The sequence below is a fragment of the Bos taurus genome, chromosome 15 (genome assembly GCF_002263795.3).
Source record: "Bos taurus isolate L1 Dominette 01449 registration number 42190680 breed Hereford chromosome 15, ARS-UCD2.0, whole genome shotgun sequence".
In the NCBI taxonomy this organism is placed as follows: Eukaryota; Metazoa; Chordata; class Mammalia; order Artiodactyla; family Bovidae; genus Bos; species Bos taurus.
The window spans coordinates 45,408,105-45,430,147 of NC_037342.1; the positions used below are offsets into that span (position 1 = coordinate 45,408,105).

At 42.7% G+C, this 22,043-nt stretch overlaps 1 protein-coding gene across 4 annotated transcripts in view; it reads right to left on the bottom strand.

The window, feature by feature from the left end:
• SYT9 (synaptotagmin 9) overlaps window positions 1-22,043 on the bottom strand; it is a 381,537-nt gene that overhangs the window by 134,636 nt on the left and 224,858 nt on the right. For all 4 annotated transcript variants that reach the window (XM_059875116.1, XM_059875115.1, XM_015474712.2 and 1 more), the window contains one exon: window positions 10,054-10,405. In XM_059875116.1, coding sequence (XP_059731099.1) covers window positions 10,054-10,405 — 352 coding nt within the window. The remainder of the gene's footprint in view (window positions 1-10,053; window positions 10,406-22,043) is intronic.

Here is a 22,043-nt window from a genome sequence, read left to right on the forward strand (position 1 = left end):
AGCTGGTGGGAGGTAAAGATTTATACAAACTGGTTTAGAAAATAAAATTATTCTCCTTAATATATAGTATGGTCTTGAAACTGAAATAGTTAGCTATGTGGTATCTTAAAAAGAATGGATATTTTTCTAAATTATATAGAATTTCCTGGCACTGGTTTTTAGCCTACTAAGGATTCACATTCTCATGGGATAAATCAGATCATTTCATCACAAGAATATAGTCTTTGCTCTTCTGGAAATGTATGTGACAGGATGCATCTGTTTGTAGGGGATTCTGTTGACTCTGAAAGATACAAGTGCCAGCTCCGTGACTGTGCTTCCACTGTACCACGTGGGCGACAAGGGATAAGGAGGGAGGGTTTTATTTCTATAATAAACACTGAGACATAAAAATTAAAGGTAAGCTATTATAAATCTATATATGGATTCAGTTAGAGAAGGTTGGACACTGGTATTACAAATTAAATATTTGCTATCAGAATCGATATTTCACCCTATAAGCTTGCAGGTTTGGGTTAAACGTTTTCCTGAAAATCTCTGCCATATGTATGGGTCCTCACAAACTGAGAGAAGTAGTCATTACACAGAAAGTTGTCTTTAAGATTATTTTGTTCGTTTTAGTTCATAGCTATTATATTGTATTTTGTCTCTCCATCACCTTAATTAAAATAGCTCCTCTCCACCAGAAGGTAAAAGGGAACAGTCAAACTGTCTCTGAGGCGTTAGTAAATAGTTGAAGAGACACAGTAAACATTGGAGTTTGCCTTCTTTTCCTTTCTTAAGACTACTTTATGAAATGAAGGTGCAAATATGGGATTAATATGCCCTGAAACATATTTGAAATTATTCTCCCTTGTCATACAGATGCTATGATGCTAAACATTTCTCTTCATCCTAAAATACCCTCCTGATTACTAATCACTCACACGGTACAAAAGCACAATCACAGAGCCGTCACTTGCACCTGTCACAGCCAACACATCTACACTAAGCCACACACATCCCCACATGTGCAAAAACTGTGTGGCCTGAACACTTCTCTTGTGGAACTTTAATTTCTTACAAAGAAATCTACTCACCATCTTAAGTTTTCTCTATCTTTTGATTTTTCCAGGAAGGAAGGGAAGAGTCGGGGGGACAATGATAAAGCTCTCTGTGCTAGCACCCAGGTCAGTCCCTGTCTAGATGCTGAACCTTTGCAGTGCTAGACTACAGAGTTTTAATCCTCCTCTACTGGGATTTCTGGGCAGAAAGGCCCCCAGGGGGCAGCAAGCCTCAATCTCCATGCAGGGGTCATAAGTGGCTGGAATCAGCTTTGGTTTCCTCTGCTGGTGATTTCTCTCTCCAAGCTGGGTTCAAACAAGGGCCCTGCTTGAGTCTGGAGTCAGTTCCCACCTATGATGGGCGATTCTGGGCGCCATCCAGTTAGTCAGGGGTGCAGTTTAAACACTAAAAGTGCATCTTCAAGACCTACTAGATGTGCCATCTTGGCACCAACGCCATGATGGACACGGGTCCTGCGTCTCCTCCGGCGCAGCTCCTGCCACTCTGCCGCCACTTTTCTCCTGAGGTGGTTGCCTGAGCAGACTCTCTGTGCCTAACGGCTTAACTGCGAGGTTTTTGAGTCAGGGCTTTGGACTCCTCACAGCAGCATTTTGTCTTATCTCTCATCTGCAAGACTAAATCTGCCATGTACATTTTAATTTAAAATATATGAACTTGGCTGCTTGGCAATGGAACATATTCTGTTTTACTCTCACATTTTCTTAGACATGAAATCTGGAGAGAAATAAATCCTACATGTTCTGCTCTTCTCACCAGAATGGATTGCCAGGGGGTGGAGGGGATGGGCTAGGGAGGGCATTATGCAGACATTTGTACTTCAAAGACCACAGTAAGAGCCCATTACCTCAGAATCCAACTGCACAGGAGGACTCCATTCCAAGTTCCAAGAGAGCTGAAGATTCTTTTTAAAAATCAAGCACAGGTACGAATACTACTGTCTACCCAAATGTTTTACGCAACTAGTTTCAGTTCTCAACCTTTTTCCTCCTATTCAAGATCACACATATTATTGGGAAACCAGTTGAATTCAACTGTAAGGAAGTGGCTTAAAGCAGATGGCAAAGACTGTAACAGGCCATGACAGTGCTCACTCCCTGGGGCTTTCTTTTGGTCGCTTCCAATTTCCCTCAGGAAAGAGTGAGTGGTGACTGGAGTTGGGGGCATGGACCAGCAAAGCTCAGAGCAGCAGAGAACCAGGGTAACCCATCATCCTGCTGCCTAAAGTCAGCCGCTAGAAAGGAGAGCAGGGAGGCTTCCCCCAGGGACACAAAGGAGAAGATGAGGCGGAGGAACTGGAAAATCAATATTCCACAGTTTCCATGAGCTACTTAAAAGGAGGCAGGAGGAAAAAGCAAATCAAAAGCAGAAAAGAGGAAAGATAAAGAGCAGAATGTCATTACCTGAGCTCCCCTCAAGATGAAGGGTCCGAAACAGTCAGTGGAGGTGGGCCTGCAGTGTAAAGTAGAGCCCCCTCCCCAGGGTAAGGATCTGGAATTCCGCCTACGGATGCAGAATGAGTGTAGCAAGGAGGGATGTGTGTCTGAAGCAGACAGTCCTCTAAGTAGGTCTGGGGAGTCCTGTATTTTGATGTTTTCAGCACTTAATATGCACAATGAATGGAAGGAATGATGGGCCCCAATGAAGGTGGCCAAGAAGGAAAGCTGAGAAATGGTGTTCTCAGTAAGGAAGTCACCCTAGTGCTGACTGAGAGGAGCTGGCCCCAGGGCTGGAGCTCTCAGCTTCCTCCACCTCTTGCCCCACTCAGGGTGGGCAGAAGCTATTTTCCTGTTGTGAAACAGGCAAGGTAGAGGACGTCACCATTGGACTTGGCTGTCCCAGACCTGAGCCGGAGGACTCGTGTCTGACCCTGGAGAATGCCCAGTTTCCAAGATGATCAACCAAATCTGCAAAGCTGATTTCCCACAACAAGTTCAAAAACACACTTTCAGGCCTGAAGGAATGTGAGCCCGTGCTGAGTTGAGCCAAGGGTAAGGAGAGGTAGGTAGATGCCTACACACAAAAGGATTCCCCCTCTCCTTCCATCAAATTTGAATTAACCAGTTCCAGCATCCCACTCTGAGTCTCCAGATAAAGTCTCAGTCACCCAAAAAACCAGCCACCTCCACTGGATCTTAAGAAAGAGGACATTACTACAATTCAACAAATTTGAATGTGCGAAGTAAGAGGTCAGGTAGGGAGGAAGGGAGAGAGAGGCAAAGCCTTGTTACTGCCTTTCAGGAAATGCCTGGCCAGGGGCTGGAGAGAGAGTTGTACACTAACATAACAGGGCAGAGGGGATAAGAACTGACTGGATGTTAGGGAGAGGGATAAAGAAAGGCCTCTGACTTGGGAAGCTGTCACGGTACTTGGAGACTGTACTTGAGCTGAGCCTGCCTACTTGACCTGGCTTCCCACTTCTCAGCCTCCCAGCTGATGCTCTAGACCTCAATGGGGAAATTAAGTTTTCCTCTTGGGGCCCAGCTCTTCAGCATGATGGGACCTTCAGCTCTTCTGCCCCAGCAGCTTTCCCCTCACACATGCCCACATCTTCCATTCCAGGTTCTGTGTTAAGAACCAGAGTTCAGAATTTCCCTTCCATCGCTGGGTTTCCCATGCAACCACAGACAAGAGTATACTCTCTCACCCTCTCTTATCTCTGGGACCACATCTCAGAGAGGAAACTTGGCTTATCCCTTCCCTGGTTTGGGACACTAGTGTTTTAAGGCTTTGGGGTCCAAAGACAGGAAAGAAAGAAGCAAATAGTGACTTCAGAACCATCATGGGTTTCTTTACAAAGTTCAAATCAAGATACTTTGGAAACAGGAAACTGGCCTTCCTGGAATCTTCCCTTGTGAAGGAGAGGGCAGGGTTGGGTTGTTCTGAATCACAAATGGACACAGAAGAAGGGGGAGTAGTAGACAGACAGACACAGTTAACTGACTACAAAGGCAGGAGCAAACGGGGTTCAGAGGCTTATCGCGTGAGCGAGATGATGGAGATGCAGGTATCGGGCCTCGGTGGGAGGAGGAGTGGGCTCAAATGCTGCTGCAGACATGAAGCCTGTCTTGCTCCCCCCACCCTCAGCCAAGATAAAAAGGCACGAAACCTTGGTGTCACCTTCAAATATTTTATTCTGTTTCTAAAATGAGCCTATGTCCACCAACAGTTTCTCTGAAGTGTTCACGTGTCTAAATATATAAATGCCATGGACATAACAGTTCCTGATAATTATTCCAGTAGAGAAAACACACATTTATATCTCGTTTCAGGGTCTCATGGAAGTTGAGAGAGGTCTATGCAACTTTTATTTTTGAAGATGGCAGTTTATTAAAATCTGAAGACATAACTAAAAGACTAATTCAAAACATTACGTTTGAAATGTTTACATCTAATCAATGTTCTCAACATATAAAAAAATATATATAGCTTAATAAACCTGTGCTACTCCTGGAGTAATTAGAACATTTAATCCTAACGTACCGCTTACTGGAGTTGTGGCCAGTAATGACATTTAGAGGACTCAAATTGTCGCCTTCTTTCAATTCTGCCAGAGTTATTTCTGTGACTCTACAGATTACTTAGATCAGAGAGGCAAGTTCAAAAGTCTCTGAACTTACTTTTTGAATTTACTTAATTCGAAAGTAAGGCTCTGAATGAACGTGAGACCTGGGACAAGTCACCTTCCATTGGTTTCGTATCATTACAGGCTCCACTCAGTTTATACTTTCAGTGCTTTGTCACTTTCGTCATCAGAACACAAGAAAAATGGCCTGATATTGATGAATGCATTTTGTCAGTCATTCATGAAAAATTCCACTATGTGTGAGAGGCTGCACTAGGTGTTAGATACATCACTTAAGTCGCTCAGTTGTGTCCAACTCTTTGTGACATGGACTGCAGCACGCCAGGCCTCCCTGTCCATCACCAACTCCCCGAGTTTACTCAAACTCATGTCCATTGAGTCGGTGATGCCATCCTACCAACGATCTCATCCTCTGTCATCCCCTTCTCCTCCCGACTTCAGTATTTCCCAGCATCAGGGTCTCTTCAAATGAGTCAGTTCTTCGCATCAGGTGGCCAAAGTATTGGAGTTTCAGCTTCAACATCAGTCCTTCCAATGAACACCCAGGACTGATCTCCTTGAGGATGGACTGGTTGGATCTCCCTGCTGTCCAAGGGACTAAGAGTCTTCTCCAACACCACAGTTCAAAAGCATGATTTCTTCAGCGCTCAGCCTTCTTTATAGTCCAACTCACATCCATACGTGACTACTAGAAAAACCACAGCTTTGACTAGACAGACTTTAGTTGATGAAGTAATGTCTGCTTTTTAATATGCTATCTAGGTTGGTCATAACTTTCCTTCCAAGGAGCAAACATCTTTTAATTTCATGGCTGCAATCACCATATGCAGTGATTTTGGAGCCCAGAAAAAAAAAGTCTGTCATTGTTTCCATTGTTTCCCATCTATTTGCCATGAAGTGATGGGACCAGATGCCATGATCTTAGTTTTCTGAATGTTGAGTTTTAAACCAACTTTTTCACTCTCCTCTTTCATCAAGAGGCTCTTTAGTTCTTCTTCATTTTCTGCCATAAGGGTGGTGTCATCTGCATATCCAAGGTTATTGATATTTCTCCTGGCAATCTTGATTCCAGCTTGTGCTTCATCCAGCCCAGCGTTACTCATGATGTACTCTGAATATAAGTTAAATAAGCAGGGTGACAATGTACAGCCTTGATGTACTTCTTTCCTGATTTGGAACCAGTCTGTTGTTCCATGTCCAGTTCTAATTGTTGCTTCCTGACCTACATAAGGAGATGCAAAGCAGATCTGGTCTTTGAACGCACAGAATTCATAGTCTAGAGTGGGATATAGATAATAAACAAACAATTGTATAGTTAGAAATAGATTTTAATCCTGTGAGGAAGTGAAAGTAAGGCAACTTGTAGAAGAATAAAGAGTGGGAAGGAGTGGAGGAAAGACTACATACTTCAGACAGGTGGTCAGGGAACTCCCTGTAGCTCAGATGGTAAAGAATCTGCCTGCAATGCAGAAGACTTGGGTTTGATCTCTGGGTCAGGAAGATCCCCTGGAGAAGGGAATGACAACCCACTCCAGTATTCTTGCCTGGCGAATTTCATGCACGGACCATGGAGTTGTAAAGAGTTGGACATAACTGAGCAACTTTCATTCATTCAAGTAAACTTTTCTGAGGAGATGACATCTAAGATGGAACATTAAGGCTGCAAAGGAGCATGACATGGAGAGAAGCACTCCATGCTGATGGAATAGCATTTATGAAGGTCCCAGGGCAGGAAATGGCAGGTATACTGAAGAAAGCAAGAGCGAAGCTGGTGTAGATGGAGATGGAATGTGATGAGCTTTTTCGGGTAGGGTCTCTGAGTCCAGGCTAGTGGCCTCCTCTGGAGTTGTGCCACATGGTGGCCCTGGCTGGAGGTGAGGCCTATAGCTGGTAGCAAGAGACTATGACAGTATGACACAGGGCCTTAACAGACCTGATAAGAAGTTTGTGGTGTGGAAATTGAAATTTTTATAAAACCAAGTGTTATAAAATAAATTTGAGAAGACTTAAAACAGATTGGCCTTTCATGTTGGGTCATGAATCAGGAAATGGGTTAGATGGTTTTTCAAGGATCCTTCTATTTTGAGGACTCAGGGACTTTCATATATTTGGAGTAGAGATCTTTAAAATGTTCTGGTACTGAAAAGTTCTAAAAAAAAAAAAAAAAATCCACATTCCCAGGATATTAGGTCATTATACAAAAGGGATTTCATCTAAATTGAAAGGAATTAGCAGGAGTTTTGGAGGGTCTAACAGTAACTGAGCTAATCAGAAACAGAAGGCAAACATGCCTGATCTTGGAAGAACAAAAGAAAGTCATCCTTACCAGAAATATTCTTAGAAGATGCAGCAAAACTCATTGTTAGGACGTTCCCAAAGGCAGTGGTGGGAGCCATACATATCTAAGCTGAAGGGGCCAGGTGACAGCAGGATTTCCAAAGCAAATGCCATGGCAGAAGCTGTGCCAGTCTCTGTGACAAGTGGGGAGGCCTTAACTGGGAGTCCAGGCTGAGTGTGTGCCCAGGGAACGTTGGGAAAACGGTAACAGCAGCAGGAGGGAAGCAGTAAGAAAGAGACAGCAGTGAGAAAGTAAAGATCATAATGAGAAAGAAGGGAGTAGAAATAATAACTAGCAACGCAGATTGTTTAGAGCCATCTCAGCAAGAGTAACTTTCCCACCTGCCGCAAATATGGTATGAAAAATGCTACTTAAAAAGGATGTATTACTCAGCCATTCAAAAGAATACATTTGAATCAGTTCTAATGAGGTGGATGAAACTGGAGCCTATTATACAGAGTGAAGTAAGCCAGAAGGAAAAACATAAATACAGTATTCTAACGCATATATATGGAATTTAGAAAGATGGTAACAATAACCCTGTGTACGAGACAGCAAAAGAGACACTGATGTATAGAACAGTCTTATGGACTCTGTGGGAGAGGGAGAGGGTGGGAAGATTTGGGAGAATGACATTGTAACATGTAAAATATCATGTAAGAAACGAGTTGCCAGTCCAGGTTCGATGCACGATACTGGATGCTTGCGGCTAGTGCACTGGGACGACCCAGAGGGATGGTATGGGGAGGGAGGAGGGAGGAGGGTTCAGGATGGGGAACACATGTATACCTGTGGTGGATTCATTTTGATGTTTGGCAAAACTAATACAATTATGTAAAGTTTAAAAATAAAATAAAATTAAAAAAAAAAAAAAAAAAAGGATGTTAAAAATGTTCTGGAGTATCAAGGAAATTTCATTCATTTCCCCCACTTTGTCAGTAAAAAGGCTTTGTGTGTGTGTGTGTTTATAGCACAACTCTGAAGAATTATAAGACCATATCCTTCTCATTATGGTAAGACCATGAGTCAAAGATACGTATTTCCAGACATAACCCACAGAATCAGGTCAGCAGTAATTTAGATAAGAATGTCTGAAATGCGAAATGATGCAAATTATCAGTATTAGGTCAAATACAGCTGGAAAGAGTTTAGTTGTCATATGGGACTCAAATGTTACTAAACAACTTTAGACATCAGAAGACAGAATTAATTGCATGACTTCAAAACTAAAATACATCAAAAGGTAAATGCACGGATAATTCTTTCCCTTTCTCTTTATTTTTGTTTTCCTTCTACCCAGTTTCTATAGGTCAGTGGTAAAGATATCTACAGTTTTTAGTTTTAAATAAAATCTATTTTTTGAGATGCAGGTTACATACATATTTTCTAGAATAAACACTAACAATTATAGTGATATGATTGCTATCAATTCTCTAGAATTATGGCAGAGTCCTCAGACCTTTCATCTAATATAAACACAGTACTGTTACACCATATTGATGGAACCCAGATCAGAAAAATTAACATGCAGAGTAAAACCAAACAGGAGACAATTTCAGTGGAGACTCCATCTGAAGGGCCTACTTACTGAAGCACTGAGAGGATTTTATTATGACTCTGCACCAATGCACAAACTCCACAGCAGCATCAGACAGAGCTCTAGTTATGTTTAAGTCTTAAATCTGAAGAGAAGCCCTAATGATAAAATCTGAAGATTTCTTCTAAACCAAATGGCAAACAACCATCCATTTCCTCACAGAGGAATATTTTAGATAAAGTTCTTGATTCAGAATTGGAAATGATGCTAAAATAGGTTTTGGAAAAAATTAAATTACAGACTGTCATATTGCATCCCACTTAATGTGAATGAGCAGAGCCTCTAGGATAAACTTGATTAACATAAAAAGGGTAAAATCTTATTTCTGCTTCTAGAGGACAAATAAAAAAGATTAAAAAAAAAAATAACTGCAAACTGGGCTTGTACTTTTCAAATAACAGCACATACTATTCCTCCAGCTATCACTCAAGCAAATATTTTCATTTTAAAGAAAGTTGCTTTCTTAGTCTCTTTTCCTGAAGCCTTATTGAGAGTGAATTTTTATATACAGTGATTCAGAATTGGCTGCTTAGCCTCAAAGCTACCTTTATGCATCAGAGTCCTGGTAGAGGCAGGTCTCGGTGATGATGATGATAATGACAGCATCACCAAAAACAAAACCGCAGCTCACGGTGTGGAGCAGCCACTAGGTGCAGGCCTGTGATGCGCACGTCATCGTCTCATTCTCAAAACCACCTATCACCGTTCCTCTCACACAAGAGGAAACAGAAACAGATGAAGGTTAATCTGTCCAATAGCACACGTGCAGGTAAAGCTAGTTCACTGGACCGAAGAGCCCTTGCTTTTTGTCACTGCACTGTATTACTTCTCTACAGTGCAAAAGCACAAAGATTTGGCCCATGGAAAGACAGTGACACTAGGCCTAGGCACTCTGTAGTCCTTGAAAAGCCTGGCGATGGGCAAAGATCTCCAGCCACCATGTAGGACTCTATGGAGACCCTGTGTGTGACAGCTGGGCTAGGCTAGAGGCACAGGGAATCAATTTCATAGCACCACAAGAGTAGCATGGAAGAGAGGGTAAAAACTTGGGCTCTGGTGGTGTTTGAACAAGGGTTCAAACCCTGACCTGGGTGCTTACCAATTTATGACTTTGTTTCTTAATTTCCTTAAGTTTCTTCTTCTGTGAGATGAAAATGATAATAGGATCTGTTTCACACAAAGTTGTGAGCAATGATAAAATAATACACATAAAGTTCTTGGACAGTCTTTGATATGGAAAGTCTTAGCAATGTTAAATACTGTTATTATGAACTAAGGAGAGATTAAGCAGTGCTCAGGAACCTGACTGGAGTATACGAAGCAACAAGTTTTTCCACATTCGTGTCTCTGATACCAAAGGGACATGTGAAAGGTTACAGGCTCCTTGGCTAAATCAATGCCATTGCTGCCATGAGAAGGAAGCAGGACAGTGCTTGCCTTGCATCCAGAAAGGAAGGGGGCAGTACTGACCGAGCTGATGAGGTTGGCTCTGTGACTTGGCGTTGCACGCGGATGCCATGGGCACAGTTGTCTTGGTCCCCCGTCTGGGTTGAGAGGGGAATGTCTGGGGAGGTGTGACTGATCTTCATGGAGGAGTCTGGACAAGGGGTGGGAGGGTCTAGGAAGCCCTCACTGTTCTCCTGCTCGTTGGTCTCTGTGTCCGTGTAGTTAAGAGGCTCCTGGTTGTTGTCTTTGCTACTAGAGAACAGGCCTCGTTCTCGCCATGGAACCCAGCAGAGTTTCCAAGACACGAAGAGAGACACACCAAAGAGAGCGAGGCCACAGGCAGTGACTACAAGGGTCAGCAGGCTCACTGAGATATCTGCAAAGAAGCAAAGATCAAAGGTCAGTGGGATTGCTCCTCCCGTGCCCCCCTACTGCATGGTGTGGGCAGAATGACCCTCTCATTCACGCACCCCTCAGGAGTGACGGCGGAAGGCCAGGCCTGGGATGCTGCTGAATCACCTGGGATGCACGCTGAACGTCCCTGCTGATTCGGAGGCAGGGACAACGAGGACTCAGACACAAGCACAGAGGGTGTAACATGCAGGCATGTTTAGAAACAACAGCCTGAGATAGCAAGAGGCAGGGTGTATTCAGGGGACCAGGAATGCCCCAAGGCAACTGAGACCCTGTCCCCTCAGCAATAAAAATCACTGATATTCTGGGAATAGAGTGGTTTCAACTATCATTAAAAATTCCTCTGTCATCTCAGAGAGCAGTGTAATTTGGGAGTCGTTTAAGTAACATCTTTTTTAAAACAAGAGAAAATTAGAGTGGTTTTCCCTCTTTTTGATATGAGCTTTTAAGGGTCTAAGCATTTTGCAGCTCAAGGCCTCTCGAGCCTCAAGAATACCCACCACCTGGTGGTCAGGTGCCCAGGACCAGTGGGCAACAGTCACAGTTTGGGTTTCCCCAGCAGCAGAGCTGAGACAAGTGGTCAAGGGCAAGAGGTTTATTTAGAAGGTGAAGAAAACATAGGTAGGGGAACAGGGAAGTGACCCAGTTAGAAGAGGGAAGTAATTCAGGGGGGTAAGAAAGCAGCCAGTAGGGGGAGGGGACTTTGTCAAGCCAGCTACCACAGTGGAGGAACAGAGATTAAACTGCTGCAAAGGGTCCACACCCCAGGGCCTGGGTTGCTTATAGCATCAATCCCCTTCAGTAATTGATTTGAGGGCAGCTCTCAAGGGGCATCTGCTATGTGGGTAGGAAAGTAAGTTTCTGTGGCCAGAAAATTTCCACATTTCAAATAATGCAGGGCTGGCCTAGGAGGTCAGTAGGCAGATGCTCAAGTGCCAAGGGAGAGAGGTTGTGTGGGGCAACAACAACATCTGCTGCACGGAGCATGGCCCCACGGCCTCAGCCAGGGTCCGTGGCAGTGCATGTCTAGCGTGTGTGCACCCAACTCTCGGAACAAAGCCCATCCAGGCTTCCACCCCACCCTACAGTGGAGCCAGGGAGAGGCTGAGGCATCAGCCTGAACTCATTCCTGGCACCGTGGTACTATAAACTCCTTCCTTAAAGGACACCCCTACGTGCCCTTACTGGGCTCCATTACAGTCTGAGGCCCCAAGGATTCGTCCCAGGTTCTGCCTTTACTGTCCATCATTAATATTTGCATTGCTTCAGCCAAAGCTTTCTGGATGTCCATTGCATGCCAGGGATTGTGGCAGGCTTTGGAGACACAATGGAGAACATGCCAGACACACTCCAACCTTCACAGACTCCTATTCTAGTGAAGGGGAAATTGAGAATCAGTTACCTAACAGTCACAATGTCAACGATCCACAGCACGCCAACAATCCATGACATGAGACAGCTGAGGCATGCATGTGAACCCATCCTGCAAGTCACTTCCCTAAGGAATCACGCTGACCACCTGCTGTCTGTGCGCTTTTCAACATGATTCTTAAGGTACTCGATCATTCTTATGAAACGATAAGACAATTTCTTCATGAAAAATTGCCCTTGACAGAAAGCCAGCTGCCAGGGCTAGTGATGGATCTGATGTATCTCCTTTATGCCTCCCAATCAATCTTTGCCCTTGTGGCGAAACAACATCATATCTCTGTTTGGAAACACAGGGGCTCCAGTTTCAACATTGGTAATTGAGCTCAAAATCTTTGCTTATCCCATTTCTCTTCAAATATCACTGAAACAGGATAAGCAAACTATATAACTATGGAAAACAAGGACAGTCTAACACTGAGGCATTTCTGGGGTTTGTTTTAAATGAAAAACCAATCAGGGCTGAACATTTAACACAAGCCAGTGAAGGACAGGGAAGCTTGGCATGCTGAAGTCACAGGGTTGCAAAGAGTCAGATACAACTGAGCGACTGAACAACAAAAAAACAACAATGAAGAAATGCTGAGGGAAAAATAGAAATTAAAAATCTCAGGTGCAGAGCAAAAAAGGCAGGGATGGGGGACAGGGAAGAGAGTCGAGGGGGGCAAAGTAAAGGGCACTAGAAATCACAAATCATGGCGCCCCGACATGAGGAGGGAGAGAACGTGGTTTGGCTATAAGGTCTACTTGGTTCTAACAGCTCACACAGCAGGATGGAAAATTTGGTGGTGAAAACTTCTATGATAGGTGGTAGTGCTGGGAGTGCCGGGAAGGAGGAAACCCTTCCCAGTGAATCAGGCTGCCACAGCAAAGATCAACCTCTACCCCCTCCAATGAAATTTAAAAATAAAACAATCTGTACAACACAGTGAAACCCCTTAATACATTCTGTAATCCAAACAGAGGCAAAACCCCTTCTCTGCATCATGTTAATCAATTCAGCACCAGCCTGACACATACACCACTAGGAGGACGGCAGAGGCTGGATACACTGGAAGGCAGAAAGGTTACAAGTGTGATATGATGATTATATATTATCATTTACCAAATATCCACCTTTCCACACCACAGTGCCCCCTCCAACGATGGATCATAAATCTCAAACCCTTGACGTTGGTCTTGACCACATGCCTTACTCTGGTCAATAAAGTATGTGTAGATATGGCCCACGCCACCTTGGAGCAGAGGACTATTGGGCTCCCATCTTCTGCCATGAGAAGGCGGCTGCTATTTCAGCCTAGGTGCCACAATGGAAGACTTGTGGTGCAGGCCCAGCGTCCAGAATGAAGAGCAAATTTAAACCTGATGCACAGACTGGGCAGGACAGCAAAACGATCCATAGATCCATGAGCAAAACTTAAACAGTTCATGTTTTATTTAAGTCACCAAGATTTTCAATGTGTCTGTCCCTACAGCAAAAAGTTGACTAATAAATGTGATCATATACTGTCCAAAACTAAGATATTTTTAAGAGGGAAAAGAGGTGAAATCAATAATCACATTGATAAGACACTTTACCCAGGATTGTCTAGGCCTATGGTCACCCTCCACTCAGAATCCTACTTGAGCTCTGAACTCATCCGCTTGGTACAATATGGCCTCTCAGGGTTTACTTGGCATTGACAACATGCTAAATAGAGTAAATCCTAGATCTATTTCTGCTAGTCACCATAGGGCCTGACCCAGCTCAAGAACTGTTTCAACTTGTTAGCTGACTCTCAGTTCATGTACCCCCAAACCACCTTTCTCCCAAGTCCAGTAATGGGAGATCCATGAAAGCAGGGGTTTTGTCTGTCCCTCTTAGGACTGAATCCCAGGCATTTAAAGGGCACACATTCACTGTACATTTGAGGCAGCCCACCAGAGAGCCCTGTGGTCACCTCCAGGTCTCCTGTGAGTTAAGGCTGTGTGGCCCATAAGCTCCAGGAGCCACTAGTCACATTCACAGTTGTTGACAGACGTCTGTGCATCCCAGGTACTACAGAAAATAACTGGCAAACAGCAAGAGGGGCTTTTCCTCACTTGCACAAAGGTGCCCTATAGGTGAGCAAGGGGTCAGAGAGCACCAGGAGAAACCAACAGTGACTTACACAGCCACACCAACCACTAAGTGCAGTCATCAGGACTTCTTGATAGCAAACAGCTCAGGGTACTCTTTACACACTCTACTTGTACTTTTCTCTCTTTTTTCAGAAAGAAGTACTAGAAAGCTGCTTCAGCCTCACTAAGGCCACACATACCATCCACCTCTGAGCCCCAGCCTGAGGAAAGAAAGAGGGAGAATTCATTTAGAACCACAAAATAGCTTTTTCAAAGGAGTTATTGGTTAAGTAAGGTGGTAGGTACATGGCCATTTGTTTTATTATTGATTTTTAAACTACATGTATTACACACACATACACACACACATATATATTCTTTGGCACTGACGTATATTCTATAATAAAAATTGAAAAAAGTAAATAGTACCATCAAAAAGTTATTAAAGATAATTTTTCTGAAAAATAGAGAAGTGTAATTGGCCCTTCTGTCCAAGAGTCAAGAGAATAACCAGCTGGTGATCCAGGATGAAATGAGGCACATGGCAGGTAACGCAGCTGGGATCCAGATCCTCAGAGGTGCTGCTGGCTGGGGTGACTGTGCATCAGTCTGTACCCAGAGCTGCTGAAAAACACCCCTTCAGGGAAGAGGCAGAGCGGGTGTCCTGCCATCAGGCCTGACCATCAGAACCCTCTTCTGCAGGCCACTAGCCCTCGCTATAGGACACAAAGTACTGCAGCAACATCCCTGGACCCTGGACACAAGGAACCAGGACACCCCTAGACCCAGCAGACATCCCAGCTGGACACCTATGATTCAAAGGGATCCCTGCTAGCCTGAAGACTTGTTCTAGAATGACAAATATTATTGCCCAAAGAACACATGGCTTGAGCACCTACACATCATGTGGAAAGGAACAGTAGTTGCCCTGCTGAACTGTGAAAGGATGGGAAGAACATGTAAACTGATGACAGCAACAGAGTCATAGGACAAAATCAGCAACTTGAAAGAGGCTAACCCAGCTGAGCCATCAGAATAAATGACACCTGACATAAAAGAAATCAATGTGAGAGACAAATGAACTCGTATATTCAGTGAGATGTTTAAAACTATGGCCAAGAGAGAGAAGTATGGCTGCAGCAGTAACCAGAATCAGACTCCCCTAAGATCTCACCTGGTCTAACTATGAGATTGTAGCCCTAGAACTCCATAGCCAGCCACATTATCACAAGAGGAAAGGCATTTTCAGCCATGAGTGACTCAGAAAATATGTGATTCATGCATCCCTTCCTGCATAAAATCTATGGAATTCTCCAAACAAACAAAATTTTACGTTAGAATTGATAACCCAAGAAGAGAAGAGCTTTCTAGATAAGACATATACTTAGATACTAGATATCACAAGAATTAGTGATAATCAAAGAAAACAGTAAAAAGTGTATTAAAACTAATTGCTGGTTTTGAGGCAAAAAAAGTTTAACAGAACTGTAAAGGAAAAAAATCCACTTAAAAGAGCAAAGGAATGGTAACTACATTCACTTAAAATTCCGTGACGTATTTCCTCTATAAAGCAAGGGCAGACTACTAAAATGAAATGGAGAAGAAAATAAGACAATCTTCTTAGAAAAAAATAACACCATTGCCAAAACAAATAAATTCAAAAGAGGGTAACCAAAGGTTCATAAAACTTAGGCAAAATTATGCTAAAATTATTTCTACATTAAAAACCACATGGAGATAGAGCAAACCATTTCTGTTGGGATGAAATTAGAGGAGACTTTCACTCCCATGTTAACTTTTTATAAAGAGTAAATATTACTGAGAAAAAAGTGAAAAACATTTTTTAAGCTGTTGTAGTACATGAAGTACATGTGGCAGCACATTCAGGTGAACTTGGGTTTGTAATCTCCAAACATTTCTGAAAGACAGTCTTTATGTAACCCTGCTCCTTAGTTTATGAAGAACAAAGCAGTGAATATCATGAAAATCATTACAAAAATGATCATCTCAGCTTCCCCAGCACATTTTCCCCTCCAAGTCAAACCCGTAAAAGCCATTTTTACCCTTGTCTGCTCATCTTTGTTCAGGCTTTTAGATTCATGAACGAAATATCAGAAGACTGACACAGGCTATCAACTTTTCACCTTGCTAATACCTATTTTAAACTTACAACTCTTTACTCTCATGCTCATTTCATACAAGAAGGGATGTTTTAACCCCAGAAACAAATGACATTCCCTTAAAATACTATATTGAGCTTTATGAATAAAGTTATTACACTGTCCTTATTTTGTTAATTGCTTCAGAGTTGTGAGAGCTTTGAACTTTGTATTTTGTATTGGGGTATAGCTGATGAACAATGTTGTAAGTTTCAGGTCAACAGCACAGGGACTCAGCCACAGGTGTACATGCATCCATTCTGCCTCAAACTCCCCTCCCGCCCAGGCTGCTACATAACACTGAGCAGAGTTCTATGCGCTACACAGGAGGTCCTTGCTGGTTTCCATTTTAAACAAAGCAGTTTGTACAAGTCCACATCAAACTCTCTAGCTATCCCTTCCCCTCATCCGTCCCTCTGGTAACCAAAAGTTCGTTCTCTAAGTTGGAGAGTCTCTGTTCGTTTTGTAAGTACATTCATTTATATAATTTTAGGTCACACATACAAGGGATGTCATACAATATTTCTCCTTCTCTGACGTACTTTACTCAGTATGATAATCTCTAGGTCCACCCATGTTGCTGCAAATGGCATTATTTCATTCTTTTTAATAACTGAGTAGTATTCCATTGTATATATGTCCTCAATCTTCTTTATCCACTCCTCTGTCAATGGACATTTAGGGTGCTTCCATGTCTTGGCTATCGTAAACAGGGCTGCAATGAGCACTGGGGTGCATGTATTCTTTCAGATCATGTTTTTCTCTGGATATATGCCCAGGAGTGGGGTTGCAGGGTCATATGGTAGCTCTATTTTCAGTCCTTTAAGGAACCTTGGTACTGTTCTCCACAGCAGTGGTACCAATTTACATTCCCACAAACAGTGTAGGGGCAGGGTTCCCTTCTCTCCATACCGTCTCCAGCATTTGTTGTTTGTGGATTTTTTGATGATAGCCATCTGGCTGATGTGAGGTGATACCTCACTGTAGTTTTATTTGCAAACACCTTCTCATCTGTCTCTTGGCCATCTATGTCTTCTTTGGAAAAAATGTCTGTTTAGGTCTTCTGCCTATTTGTTGATTGGGTTGTTTTGATGTTTGCATCATGAGCTGTTTGTAAATTCTCGAGACTAATCCCTTGTTGATCACATTATTTGCAAATATTTTCTCCCAATCTGTGGGTTGTCTTTACGTTTTTATTATTTCCTTTGCTGTGCTAAAGAATTTGAGTTTAGGTAGGTCCAATTTGTTTACTTTTGTTTTTATTTCCATTATTATGGAAGACAGATCAAAAAAGATATTACTGTCATTTATGTCAGAGGGTGTTCTGTTTTTCTCTGAGTTTTATAGTGACTGGTCCCACATTTAGGTCTTTAATCCTTTTTGAGCTTATTTTTGTGTATGATGCTAAAGAATGATCTAGTTTCATTTTTTTATATGTAGCCATTCAACTGTCCCAGCATCATTTGTTGAAGAGACTGTCTTTCCAACACTGTGTAGTTTTGCCTCCTTAATCATAGATTAATTGACCATAAGTGCATGAGCTTATTTCTGGGCTTTCTATCCTATTCCATTGATCTATATTTCTATTTTTGTACCAGTATCATACTGTTTTGATGTCTGTAGCTTTGTAGTATGGAGAAGGCAATGGCACCCCACTCCAGTACTCTTGCCTGGAAAATCCCACGGACAGAGGTGCCTGGTAGGCTGCAGTCCATGGGGTCTCTAGGAGTCGGACACGACTGAGCAACTTCACTTTCACTTTTCACTTTCATGCATTGGAGAAGGAAATGGCAACCCACTCCAGTATTCTTGCCTGGAGAATCCCAGGGACAGAGGAGCCTAGTGGGCTGCCGTCTGTGGGGTCGCACAGAGTCGGACACAACTGAAGCCACTTAGCAGTAGCAGTAGCAGCAGCAGCAGCTTTGTACAATAATTCAAAGTCAGGGAGCCTGATTCCTCAAGCTCCCTTTTTATATCTCAGGATTGCTTTGGCTATTCAGAGTCTTTTGTGTCTCCATACAAATTCTAAGATCTTTTTGTTCTAATTCTGTGAAAAATGCCATTGGTAACTTGATAAGGATTGCAATGAATCTGTAGATTGCCTTGGGTAGTATAGTTATTTTGACAATACTGATTCTTCCAATCCACGAACATGGTATATTGTTCCATCTGTTTGTGTCTTCTCAGAGCTTTGAGAACTCTGTCCTGCATAAATAAGGCACTGGAGATTATGGGAACTACTGCCCTAGTCCCTTGAATGTCAGTCTGGCCCCGTATCTACTTCTTACGACAACAGTGTAGCTCAGGGCAAAACAGGAAAATAGATGACATTTTTGATATCCACCCAGTCTTCTTGTCCTGAGCTCCCAACTTTAACTGTTCTCTCAACCTTGTGTTGTCCCAGAAGACTGGAATTTTCAAAGGGATTATATTGGAAACTGAAGACTTGATGTCTGTGTCTAGTCACTTAGGGTGACAGCACAGAAGAGCCAGTGAAGATGCTCCGAGTCAGTCAAGGTGTTTCCAGGGCAGGCAGAGGAAACCTTGAACCACAATTGAGGAGGGAAATAAAAAAGATCAGAGCTGGAAAAAAAGGTGCTGAGCATGGAGACTGAGGTGGATGGGACATAAAAAGGGAGAGGAAACTCATGGTCAGAACCTGGGATGACAGGAACTGGTTTAAAAGAATAGTGCAAAATGAAGTAAAGCAGGTAGCTCAAGATCACTGATACAGTCACTAACATATGATTTACCTTTCTGCAAAAGGATTTGAGACAGCTTAAAAAATATAATGCAGCATGGTAGGAGAAACTTTCCAAGGAAATCAGGGCCAAAGAAAAATAAAAGTAAAATGAAGATGAAGTCAGGGGGAAGTAAATAGCCAGAATGCATACATGAGGTTTTGTAAAGTTGCCAGAGGTGGCTACAGAATTGGCTCCCAACATCCCATGTATCACAGAAAAGAAGAAATATAACCAATGATATGATTCAGCATCTAGAAAACTATACAATTAAGAAATACTTGAGACAATGAAAATCTGCACTAGAAATGTAATGACATTAGAGGTTATTATTAATTACTTTTAGATATGATAATTGTATTGTGGTTATGTTGTATAGACAGATATGTAAACATTCAAATGATATCATGTCTGGAATTTACTTCAAATTACAGATAAATCAAGATTGGCCACACGTTAATAATTCTTGAAACTAAGTAATGAGTACATGTGGCTTATTATATTATTCTCTCTACTTTTGAATATGTTTGACAAACTCCTGCTGCTAAGTCGCTTCAGTCATGTCCAACTCTGTGCAACCCCAGAGACAGCAGCCCACCAGGCTCCCCTGTTCCTGGGATTCTCCAGGCAAGAACACTGGAGTGGGTTGCCATTTCCTTCTCCAATGCATGAAAGTGAAAAGTGAAAGTGAAGTCACTCAGTCGTGTCCGACTCTTCGTGACCCCACGGACTGCAGCCTAGCAGGCTCCTCCGTCCATGGGATTTTCCAGGCAAGAGTACTGGAGTGGGGTGCCATTGCCTTCTCCATTGACAAATTCCTAACACAAAACAAAAAACAAAACACCTTTTGGTTGGAGAAAATGTTGATTTCTGACTTCAGTCTTAGACATTCTTATTTAGCAGGTCTTGGGTGAGATTCCTTTAATCTCCATTTTTAACAAGCATCTCAAATCTCAGATTAACCTGATGCCAACAGTCTCGAGATAACACTGAGTAAACAAGACCAAGTAAACCCTGTATATATGGTTCAGAACACAAGACGCTTGCCTAAAACAGCTATGTCTTGGGGGCCTAATAAAGACAAAACTGGGAAATTCAGTTAGACAATTGGGCCATGGAGAACTTGAAGCTATCACATGGTAGCTTGTAGGGAAAGTGATAATGTAATCAGATGGAGGAAACAGCCAAGACCAGACAGCTCTGATGATGAGATGTTAGGTGTTTCAGGAAACCAAATCAATGTGGAAACACTGTACTAGAATAAACCTTAGAAGTCATCCAGAACAGTATCAGAATTCCCTCATCAACAATCCCTTCCATGTGACCATAAGGACTTTATTTGAATACATTATTTTCTGTATTTTTTTAAACTTAATGCAATGAACATGTATTACTGTGCAATTTTAAAGGTAATAATAATAAAAATAAAATTATTACATTCAAAAATCACAGAAGTCTGATGTTACTCAGTGAAGGGGAACTTAGTCCCCCCAATACGTCAACAGCCCAGAGGATTCTGAGTGGTAATCTTTATCTCGGATAAAAAGTACATAATAGATGTTAAGCTACAATTAAATGCTTTAGTGTTTAAATACTTGAACCTAAGTTGTCTTGGAAATACATAATCTCGCAGAACCTTGCTCTTTAATACACTATAAGGCACCAAAGCACACTAGTAGAAACACAAGTTCTAGAAACACACAGCCAAGGTCTGCAGCCCAACATCAGTTGTGCGACATAAATCTCTTGGTATTCTGTTTTCTCACAGCAGCGTTAGGACAATAATACTATTTATCCCTTAGAGTTGTTTAGAAAGGTACTGGCAGTCAATAAATGTAAGTTACTGTTTTTTTCATGAGGCATTTCAGGATTCACCCACTCCACATCTAGACTTATTCTTACTGCCAAGAAGTGGTCACCATGGTTAATGAATAGCAAGGCTTCCCACAGCTTTATGAAATGGGCCACCAATAAGCAAATATTTAGCCCCAGATGGTGCTTACTGAGCTGAATTATGGAGAACAAGAGAAAGAGCTTCTATTGAGCACCTGATATTTGCTAAGGACCATACCATGGACACAAAGTAAATAAGACTAGACCTTGCCCTCAAGGAATCACTAGTCCTTGCAGTAATGCTGTTTACAACTCAAGAGTGCTACTGAAAACCAGAAGTGAGGGATATATAACCCAATCTAGAGTTCAGAGAAGGCTTCCCATAAAACGGGAGTGAGCCAAGTCCTACTTATAACCTCTTCTCTTACACAAAGGCAGAACCCAGGTCACTTGGCATGTGGTCAAGACTTCACCAGGAGGAAGGGAAAGCCAGGGCTTCTGCATATGGCCTCCAAGCTGCATAGGGCATAACTTGCCCAATTGTACACGGAGGCCCTGGGAAAGACTGGCATGTTCCAAGGCCTCTCAGGCCAGCTTTGCCACCATTTATATTTTGTGACCCTGGGTAAGTCATTGCTCCTGTATCGTCTTCCTCATCTGTCATAAAGGGTCTGCTGGGCAAAGTCCTTATATCCTGTGGTTCTTGTGGACTTGCCAAATGACCTTGAGCTCACAGCAATGTTTCTCTAGAGCTAAAGCCATTGTAATAATTCCTATTAGTGACCAGAAGTCAATTGTTGCTCTCTACCTGGAAGCTATGTTTTAGGGCCATTCCTGGTTTTCATTCTTGCAGCTGACATGAGGTTGTCTTAGCTCATGGAAAAACATTGCCTCCTAATGCAAACTGCCCTGGGTCGGGAATATCCCCAGGAGTAGGGCATGGCAACTCACTCTAATACTCTTGCCAGGAGAATCCCACGGACAGAGGAGCCTGGAGGGCTACAGTCCATAGGGTCATAAAAAGTCAGACACAACTGAAGTGACTTATCATGTATTCAGTGCAAACTGCAAGGATTATTAAGGGGTATTAACTTGGGTCTGCAGGGACCATACCATTATTAAGGTACTGAGCCAGGTAAACAGATCACTCCAAGGCCTCAACTCTAAGAAGTCCATCGAATTAGGACATGGTAACTGCCAAGTGGCATAACTGGATTCTACTGTAACTGACATAAAGAGAGGAACATATTTAAAAGGACTGGGTCTCTGGCCCTGTTGGGCTGCACCCCACAGGCCTACAAGGCCTTCACCCTGCAGGCCTAAAAGGCCTCTCTACCCA